The 10,335-nt window shown below is 38.1% G+C and overlaps 2 protein-coding genes across 2 annotated transcripts; one reads left to right on the top strand and one right to left on the bottom strand.

Annotated features, from left to right (window-relative positions):
• The first annotated feature begins 255 nt into the window (after positions 1-255).
• On the top strand, positions 256-2,145 carry LOC133731590 (disease resistance RPP13-like protein 4). The gene has a single exon (XM_062158965.1). The coding sequence runs from the start codon at positions 256-258 to the stop codon at positions 2,143-2,145; it is 1,890 nt and encodes a 629-aa protein (XP_062014949.1).
• Positions 2,146-3,276: 1,131 nt separating this feature from the next.
• On the bottom strand, positions 3,277-6,952 carry LOC133742973 (uncharacterized). The gene is made up of 2 exons (XM_062170709.1): positions 6,720-6,952; positions 3,277-5,936 (listed from the first exon to the last, which is right to left on the bottom strand). Exon 2 carries the CDS (start codon positions 5,901-5,903, stop codon positions 3,432-3,434), a length of 2,472 nt encoding a protein of 823 aa, XP_062026693.1. The 5' UTR covers positions 5,904-5,936; positions 6,720-6,952; the 3' UTR covers positions 3,277-3,431.
• Positions 6,953-10,335: the final 3,383 nt, after the last annotated feature.

Raw genomic sequence — 10,335 nt, 5'->3', positions numbered from 1 at the left:
TTCATGATGTATGAGCTCGAGAGAGAATTCAAGTTCTCCACCTAACAATTATTGACAGAAAACTCTAAATTAATCCGGTTGATCAGCTCAGCTGTCTCACTCTTACAAAACTAGTATTATTTTTCCACTTGCCACATGACTTGGGATGCATAGTTGACTTCAACAAGCATTGTGGAGTCTCTATGCTCTGTTTTCATCTACCTCTTCACTTCCACAGCTGAAACCATCTGCAACACTTCTTTACCTTTCAAAACAATGTCTACTTCATCATCGAAAGATGCAGAGAAATGCATTCCCAAGTTGCTGGGTCGTCTCAGCGAAGCCCGGACGGCGGCCAACACCGATGATCCGGCGGTTCTAAATAGCTTCCAGAGGATCCAAGAAGAGCTTGAAATCATGAAAAACATGCTACTGCTACCCAGAGCCAAACAGTGGGAGCAAACTCTGTCAGACCAGTTCAATGCCTTGGAACGCCGCCTCGACAAGTTCATCTTGGGATCCCAGGACGGCGAGTCCATGAGCAGCGTGGCAATCAACCGCGTGCTGGATCCCATTTTTGAAAACGTCGAAAACATCAAACTCGCAATTCCTTTGGTGGAGTCGATGCCTTCATTTCAACACGTTCCTGAGTCATGGACGCGTTCGTCTCAGAGTCATCAAGCAGCTCAGAAAAAGTCACAGGTGTGGTCTCAACTGGACGTGGAGTATGGGCTGTACGAGAGTGCAGCCATGAGTAGTATAAAGCTGAGCTATGAGCGTTTAGAGAGCATCGAACTGAAGATGTGCTGTCTATCTCTGTCGATCTTTCCAGAGAGTTCTGTCATAAAGAAGAGGCCTCTAATTTACTTCTGGATTGGCCAGGGTTTCGTTACAAGCACACAAGACGAGACTGCAGAGGAGGTAGGAGAAGAAGTCTTTAGAAAACTCATGACATGCAACTTGATTCAACCACATTTAAATGCATCCAGTACATTTGTGAATAATTGTACAATACATCCTTGGATTCATCGCATGTTGATGTTCTTGGCTCATGAAGCTGAGCTTTTCGACTTCAGTTCAAGATTGCCATTGAAGGAAACTATGAAAAATAGTATGGGTGTATGCTTGACTTTTGATAAGCCAGTCCCTGAGTTACCTCCAGCTGACTTCGACAATGTAATACCAACAGTTTTCAATGCAAGTGCCCAATATCTCATACTGAAACCAGAATGGCTAATCAGGTTGAAGACACTCACGGTTCTCCAGCTGGGACGGTGGCAGAACTCGACTTCTCATCACATTGAAGTGGATGATGAAGCTTTTTTAGATGGATTAGGAGCTCTGAAGCACTTGAAGTATTTTAGCCTCCGCGGAATGTCAACAATTGCCAGGCTCCCTTCAGCTCTCCTTAAGCTTATCAACCTTGAAATTCTGGATCTGAGAGCATGTCACAACTTGGAGAAATTGCCTTCGGATATCTCATCATTGAGGAAGCTCACACATTTGGATGTGTCAGAGTGTTACTTGCTTGACATTATGCCAAAAGGGATTGACAAGCTCTCTTGCCTTGAAGTTCTTGAAGGTTATGTGATAGGAGGTCCGAAAAGAACTCCCTGCAGAGTTGGTGATCTATCCAAGTTGAAGAAACTAAAGCGGCTCAGCATACACATGGGGAATGAGGCTGAAGTTAAGGATGGGGAGTTGGAAGAGTTGGAGAAAATTGAATCTCTTCGCCGCCTCAAAGTATCATGGGGAGTGGTTGCTCCAAAGTTGAGGAAAAAGGTCTCTCAACAGTCCTTGAAACTCTCATTTCCACCGGATTTAGAAAAATTGGAACTTCAAGGCATCCCCCTAGGACAAGTACCTGAATGGTTGAAGCCTAGCAAATTGAAGAAGTTAAAGAAGCTCTACATTAGGGGTGGGGGGCTTGATAGTTTGAATCATAAGGAGACTGAAGATTGGAAAGTTGAAGTCTTGCGTCTCAAGTACTTAAAGAAGCTGGAGATAGGATTTCAACAGTTGCAGCAAGAGTTTCCTCATCTGCAGTACTTGGAGAAAATCGACTGCCATCTGAGTCAAGGGGATACATATGATAAAGACATTGTTTGGAGCAAAGTGGAAGGCGATATATCAGATAGGTATATCAATGCTACGAATAAAAGCTAGTCAAATAGCTGTACTTTCTGTGTGAATTTATAATGTGACTTAATCAAGTAAGGCTGTGCTTATATGCTCTTCTATAAACCTTTCAGGATTTCATCCCTTGTGTTATGAGTTCTCTAGCTACTTTAAATTTGTATGTGAATCTAGTCTACTACATTCTGTTGTTTCTGTGGAAGATAAGTAATGTTCATATTTAACAAATGCATGAAAAGCATCTGTTTGTAAGAACAATGGTTTCCAAATGTAATTGATGATGAGAATCAAATCCATGGCAACCTAGATGATTATTACTCGTTAGTATCCACATATATGATTATTCTGGTTCTTCTGTTATTTTGCAGAAAAATGTGTACAGCTTACAGAATAGCAATTAATTAGCTCCTTCGTGTTCTTTCTATGTATACCATTAATGTAGCAGGTTTACAGCTGCATTTTTTTTTTCTTTCTCTTTAATGGAATAAAAACTTACAAAACATAACAAATTAAATAAACAATGTCTCAATTCAACAATAGACGCAGAACAGGATAGACAGCAACGCCAAATTCCGGATTAAAGAACTAGGGAGGTTTTTCTTTATTTGTTATTAGGTCACTCCAGTGCAGACTGTTTTATTTATTGTATTAGATACAGTTTATTCATAGTAAACAGAAATATAATTTGTCCATAGTGAACGAGTAACATGCAAAATAGCTGTTCACTGACTGCCTAATTGATTAAAACGAATGCAATTTGTTTTGTTTTGTTAATAGGTGGAGTCAGTTTTTTTATTTGGTTCATAGAGTTTTCTTCTTTGGTTATTAGGTAGATTCAATGTTTTTCATTTTGCTAATCTGGCTTCTTAAATTATCTTCAACAGGCCAGATTCTTCTATTAGAAAATGATCATGTTGATGAAGAGCACACAGCACACTATTATTAATGTCTTCCCAATTAGCTCCACATTGATCAGTTAGCTGCAGATTTCTTGCTCTGATAGCACTTGATGCAGCCCAGATATGAATGGGGAAGTAGATAATTATTTAGGCATAAGCAGTTTGAGTAGCAAAAAGAATTATAGGTTACTTGAAATTTTGCAGAAGCATCCCCCATACGAAAAGAGGAACCACAAGGCAGATACAATTAAATGAACTGAAAAGGATATATAAGTACTCAACAACAGAATGTCTATGCATCATCAAAGAAAAAAACTTTGTACGCAACAAGTCTGGGTTTTCAAGCAGATCGCTAATATCCCCAATTCACTTAATGATAAGACTACACTTACTACATTATTCAAAACATAGATACATTTACTTTCCCACAAGAAGTTTTGCTCTAGCATGGCCCTCATTTATTTGGAACTGCTCCCCTATGCCAAAATGAGCCATCAATAACCAAACAAAAGTGACAAGCTCTCCACCTTTACACAGCAACTGAGCATGGTCATTTGCTCTGCAATGCCCAGCAGCAAATGACAACAATTCCACCCACACTTCACTTATTAAATCCCATTTATTTTCCTCCAATTTCTGCAGCTCTTTGGCCAAAATGCATGCATCAAACAAAACAGATTTACTTCTATCCCCTTTGACATCAACAGGTTTGACATCAGTGTTTACATCAAGGATTCTTTTACAAGCCTCTTCCATTCCAGATCTCAATTCCCTTCTGCTGAAGAACTTTTTGGCTTCTTCACACGTATCTCGGAATCTTATTTGTCCAATTCCTGGTACAGAAGACATCATAGTAGGCTGCATAACTAAGAGATATAACATGTAATCAGACAGTGTCTTACTGTATTCTTTTCTCTTATTAAAATAATGGACACTATCATCACTATCATCATCAGCAGCACCAGCACATTCATCATGTTGTAGATGATCCCCAGCAATTTGATGCGAAACTAGAGTTTGGCAAAAATTGGCCATGGCCTCCCCAAGCCCCCATATCGCTCCTTTTAATTTCTTAATAAAATCTAGACCTATATGTAATGGTCTTGAAAGTTTTGCGAAGAAATTGTTGATTCTGCCACTATCAGCAATAGCCTCACCAGCAATACCACTATCATTATCATCACTTGCATCATTGTAATCATCCATGTTATAGCAAAACTCAGTAGCAATATGCCATAATAGAATGCTTTGGTCATAATCAACATCAACAACATAAGATAATAACTTACTGATCACCATGTTTTTGTCCACAGTACTATCCCAATAGCTATCTCGGAGAGTCCAATCGCTATCCTGGAGAACCCAATCACCTCTGGCTGAACATATCTTCTTCGCAGTTTCAGGATCTTCTGCCAGCAGAGATTTACTTTTCACTTCTTTGAAAATGAAATCCCATAAATCTTTAGTTAGTGGCTTGCTGGACCGGTATTTCATCCTATCTCGAAGATCCTTAACACCCAATAAGTCAATGATTTTAATGTAGACGATGCCAAAGTAGTCCAAAATTGTAGGGGAAAATTTTGGACATTCCTTGAGGGAATAATGTATCAAGTTGAATGCAGACACAGATTCATACCATCTCCGGAACAGAACTTCTCTAGTCCACTCCAAACAGTTTGTTGATCTTGCAATTGGAGTTTGATCACTGCCATTTTTTGCTTTGGTAGACCACCATGATCTCTTAAGATGGAGATACTTTCCTAGAATAGCAGTGGCTATGCAAGAGTCTTGCCAATACTTGTTCAGAGCTGCTACAGTCCAATCGGAGAATAGAACCATGAAAGCAGATAATAAATCCAGGCCAATGGCACCATAAAGTAACACATAGGTAATTCTAACATCAGATTCATACCTATGCAAATCAGTTTTCTCTAATTTATAGAAGAAAACAAGAGCTACAGAAACTGCACCAAGGGATATAGCCCGGAAGAAGTATCCTAGCTTAGAATGCACCACAACCACCTTGGTGAAGAGAGCTTCATATATAAAGTTGAGCTCGACAGCGATTAATTTGAAAGCTTCTTCTGAGTTTCGCTCATGGAAAATCACACGGCTCTCGTAGCGTTCATGAAAGCTAAAAATGAGATCTACAATAAGACCCTTGAAGATTTGGAAGAAGTGATGAGCATGTCGTACCACTGCAATGTCATTCTCCATATCGCCTTTTTCAATCACATAAGTTATTGTCCTGGATTCTTTGCTGCGCTCTGCTGTGAGTTCAATATGAGTTGGAAGTTGAGCATCTAGCTTTGAGGAGTATTCTTCCATGAGCTTCGCATAATTAGGTCCAGCATCAGGCTTCTTAAGCATGGATTCCTTGAAGTTATCCAAGCTTGCAAGATACAAAGCACGTGTTCTCTCTGCATACTTAATGATTCCAGCAACAAAGAGAAGCCCTGTTGGTAGCCACAGCTTATTCGGTAGTGACTGAAGGAAGAGATAAACAGAAGCTATAACCTGGAATACGAGGCCAAGCAAGTGCCTTAGCCACAGGGTATTATCTTCCAAAGCAAAAGCAGTGATGGTGTCTGGACCACCAAGGTGTAACAAAAGAAAGGGAGTCCAAAATACCAAAAGATCACTGGCCTCATCGGAAACTGAATTGTCACCTTGGCTGTTTGAGATTAATCCAACTGCAAAGTTAGCAGCCCAATCAGCAAGTAAGTACGCTGACCAGATGACCAAGGTTAGCCATGTGTTGGGTGTCCTCTTTCTGAATGGTGCAAAAAGAATTAAAGTGGTCTGCAATGAGAGGCTTAAGAGGACAAAGCTCCGGAGATTCCACCTTTCCCATAGATTCCTAACGCTGTCGGGAATGAGAGTAACCATATCCTCCTTTGGCTCCCCTCTAGTTTCAGATCACTAGAAAATAAGTTTCAGAGGTTAGTTTTACTTCGTACAAGTTATCATTGAAGCAGAAGGGATATGCGATTGTTCGCTTAATACAATTATGAAATCAACTATTAGACTACTATTATTAGTAATGGTACCCTGGTAGGTAGATGATTAAAGACTTATTACCAGATGAGATCTATTCAATTAGCATCAAAGACATTAAGTTTCGAGGTATCTTATTTTCAAGGGAATGACAACAACAATACTCAGAGAACCTCTCTCTCTCTCTCTCTCTCTCTCTCTCTGCCAATTGCTCACCTCTTTTCCCCCCTTAAAACTAAAGACTAATCTATCACCTGAAAGTCTAAAGCTAAAAGAACAAAGACAAATCTAGATGATTCTAGCCATTGGAATATAGGACACATCTGAAATGGGGTCTTCTAAGAGGACATTTTCCTAGTCACAGATAGCAATATTCAGAAACCAAATAGCAAAAACTCAGAATTAGAACAAGAGATGATTAAATGAATACAGGCTCATAAAGATATCTAACAATGAGAGATGTTGAGTTCATGAGAATCTGACAGGGTATCTGAAATAGATCTTCCTAATTGACAAAGAATCATAACAGCCAATGAGTATATCAGTGCAATGTGTTTTCAACTGTTCAGTATCGAGTACCGGCAACACTAATAGGCAATTTGTTGCCAACAAATAAAGCCAATCCCATCAACAATTGCTCAAGCAATGAACCAATACACAGAACAAAGCAGAAAATAAAGACAGTGAACGAGAGATAAGAGAACATACACAATCCGAGCTGTACGCAAAAGACTAATGACAGTGTACTTGATTTCCAGTTGATATGATACTTCTCATATCTGAGCCATGCCAGGAGTCAACTGTGAAGGTCCATATCCTTGTGACTATCTCCAACCGAAACTGAAACAAAACTCTGGAGAGCAACCACAAAGTTACTACAACTTAAATGATCGAGCAGAAGAAAATGAAAATTAAGTCAATATAATATATATTTTAGCATTGACCAGTTAAAAATAATAATGGTTCCAGGATGGCCTCCGAATACTAGTAGCTAGGAAGCTTATTAAACTATTCGGTCTATTCCATTCCAGGTTTGGTTGCATATGGATGGTTAAACAAGCATTTCTGGCCCAACTTACTTTCCACCTTCTCTCGCAACTTGGGCTAGTAGCCCCAAAACCAATTACTATATCCCATTTCAAGAACATAATTTTCACCAATCTTGGTTGCATATGGAAATTTGATTCAAGTTTAGCGGAAGTTGATTCCTCAACTGCAGACTGACACTAATATCACATAACAACGTTTCAACAAACACCTTCTTGTCAAAGTCATCCATATTTCATCGAATAAATCAAACCCAAATCGCAGAGGAGTGCAAGAACGTCTATTGATGATAAAGCAACGGAGGAAGAAACTTGAACCCAAAAACCTGTGGAGAATATTAAACGGATAGACTGATGGACTCCTCATCATTCTTATCTCTAATGACAGACAGCAACGTCGACGGAGTCTAGGCAGCCGGTGTCTCCCTTCCGACGTGACGAAAAAGGAAAAGGAAAATACTTGGGATCCCAAAATATCATACCAAATATCAATACCAAATGATGGGGCGTTACGTCTTCAACCTAATAATTTCTGGCTTGTATTTCTATTAAATTTTGTAATTTTAAAATAAAATATTAACTATTAAAAATATTAGTCAAACTCGAATAAGTTTTCCAACCCTATCACATAAACACTTCTCCAGATGATTGTATTTGATAAGTAGGATACAAGTTATAAACCGAGAATGACTTCTAATTTTGATATGAAATTAGCCAAGATGGATTACAGAACAGTATATGAATTTTGAAAACACAATGGCAAGTGATATATTTGGTGAAAATTATATCGTTAGTTGTTCTGCACTTTTAATTGTGTTAGGGTTTAATCAAGTTTTTTAATTATTATTTTTTTACCAAAGAATTATTCTTTTTTAAATGAACACTTAATTTTTAATTTGCTGGATTTTATTGAATTAAAGGTGATGATGTGGCACTTGCCATGTCAGATGCCACGTCATTTGGTATGAATATTTAGTATAATTTTTTTGGATTCAAATTTGCTCACCACCAATACTTTGGTGGTGATACCACCACTCAATACAAAACTGCCACGTGTTATAAAACATAATTATAGTTTATCATGAGACTGCCACTTTTTTCATTTTGCGATTTCTTTACTAGAAATTACTATTTTCTTGCAAGTCATGGGCTTTTATGCCATTGTAAAGGATTCTACATAGTGATTTTTCGTTGCACCTAATTTGTTTTATTTTAATAGAGGATTTGACGATATTAGTCTTCTCGTAACCGTCTTTGCTCAAGACGTCAACAAGAAAAAAAAAACCACTACACCCGAACCTCCGTTCTTTTAGTGATGAAAACAAATCAACTGCCTATAGCGAATGGAAGTTTATGTCACTGAGATTCATAAGATCACTCGGCTACATAATTTCTCTGCATGATGAATTGGAAGTTGTATGTGTATTCATATAGTCCAACGGAATCCGCAAAGAAATAAATTCAGCTTTCACTCTTAAAGCACTACAAATTGTAGTCCAAGTACCAAATGATCATATAACTTGTTACAGTACTACAGGAATAAAGGGAAGTTGTGGCTTCTGTCGGGCGACTTACATTAGCTCATCTTTCCAAACCACAAATGGAGTATAATACGAGAAACATTCCAAGAAAAATGGATAATTTGCTTCTCTTCAAGTGAGGGTACAAATGCAAATTCATACTGAACTTCAGCTTAACAATTTATCTTTTGACAATTCTCCAAACCAGCCTCTGGTATTGGTCAATATTCCATCAATTAGGTGACATTCATTAATGTGTTTATATACAAAGATTTGAACAACATACATATGAAAAGGAAATATGGCTGGATGCTCCTCTAAATTTGCAGAACCTTGTACAAGGTATGTATATTATGAACAAACCATTCAAATTCACCAATTATACCGAATATTGATGCGTACAAAGTATAGATTGAACAAATTACAGAGACAGTAATTTGTAAAAGAGGAAATGGGCCTCTCTCTATACAAAGGATTACCACACACTGCCTAAATACATCTATTGCTATGAACATATGTGTACTGAAGTTTGAATAGAGCAGAATTTACAGTCTACGGAACGGAACGAATACTTGAAGAACAAACAATCTGAGATTCTGATCATAGTAGCCCTGACAGCTCATAGTCAAATATGCTGACCTCTTGATCAATCTGACCATAACCATTAATGTTGAAAGGATCAAAAGGCTCAGTCCCCGAAAGCCATGACTCAAGCTCTTGAAATGGCAACATATCCACCATTTGGTCTGCTGTTGAAGGTGATGAACCTTCTAAAATATTTGTTGTTGTAGTATCATCTGAATACATCTGATAACACAGTTGGTTTAATTCTTGGTCATGTATAAATATTTCTTGGTTCCACAGCTCAGAAGAATCAAATGATGCATTAGTTGAGACATCCACACTAGTACTCCTTTCAGGCTCTACTTGATACTCCTCAACATCTACAACTGGTACTCTGTGCTGTTGCTGAGGGTGTGATGAGGAAGTAGTAATTGAGATATTTGAGCTTCCATTGCCGGTGAGGTCTTGCACTAGTGTCTTGAAGCTTGAGCAGTCAGTGATGTAGACTTTAGGCCTCAAGAGTCTAATCAAACTGTTAAACTCCTTCTTCTCCTTCTTAGATATTTTCACTGATGTCTGGCTCACTTTCTTCCCCATAGTTTCTTACAATTCTACTTAGTTGTCTTAGCTGCCTGCCTAGGATTCACCTCCCAGATATTATGCTAAAGCGGATGCTTCAAAGAGCTATAAATATTAAGGCTAACAAGGGAGATTAAGGTTTGAAGGTGGAGGTAACAGAATAAGACACAAAAATTACAGATGCTGAAAATGATGTTGGCTTTTAAAAATTAGAAAAGAAAGCTTGATAACAGGAATATTTCATATTTACCAAACTGAAATCATTATCTCATTTTCAGAGAATAACCCATCAAACTTCAAACAAAATGCTAGGGTTTGGATTTACATGGAACCAGATGTAGACATTGGTCAATTTAAGAGGGTGGTTTTTGTGTGTAAAGATAACTGTAGAATAATATAACACTGTATGTAATGCCATATAGGGTAGAAGAGCATTCAGGGCACGCCGCCAACTATTTAGAATCAATTATATATAAATGTTGCATAATTTTTTATTCTGCTTCAAGTAATCATGAATAATAAACAAAGGTGGACACCAAATAATTACAGGGGAATTTAGTACTAATTTTCTTGTTTTATGAGGCAGAAACTGGAAATAAGATGTGCCATTAGAAC

Source organism: Rosa rugosa, chromosome 1 (assembly GCF_958449725.1).
Source record: "Rosa rugosa chromosome 1, drRosRugo1.1, whole genome shotgun sequence".
In the NCBI taxonomy this organism is placed as follows: domain Eukaryota; kingdom Viridiplantae; phylum Streptophyta; class Magnoliopsida; order Rosales; family Rosaceae; genus Rosa; species Rosa rugosa.
Note: the sequence above shows the minus strand (reverse complement) of the source record. Positions and strands in the feature narration are given on the sequence as shown.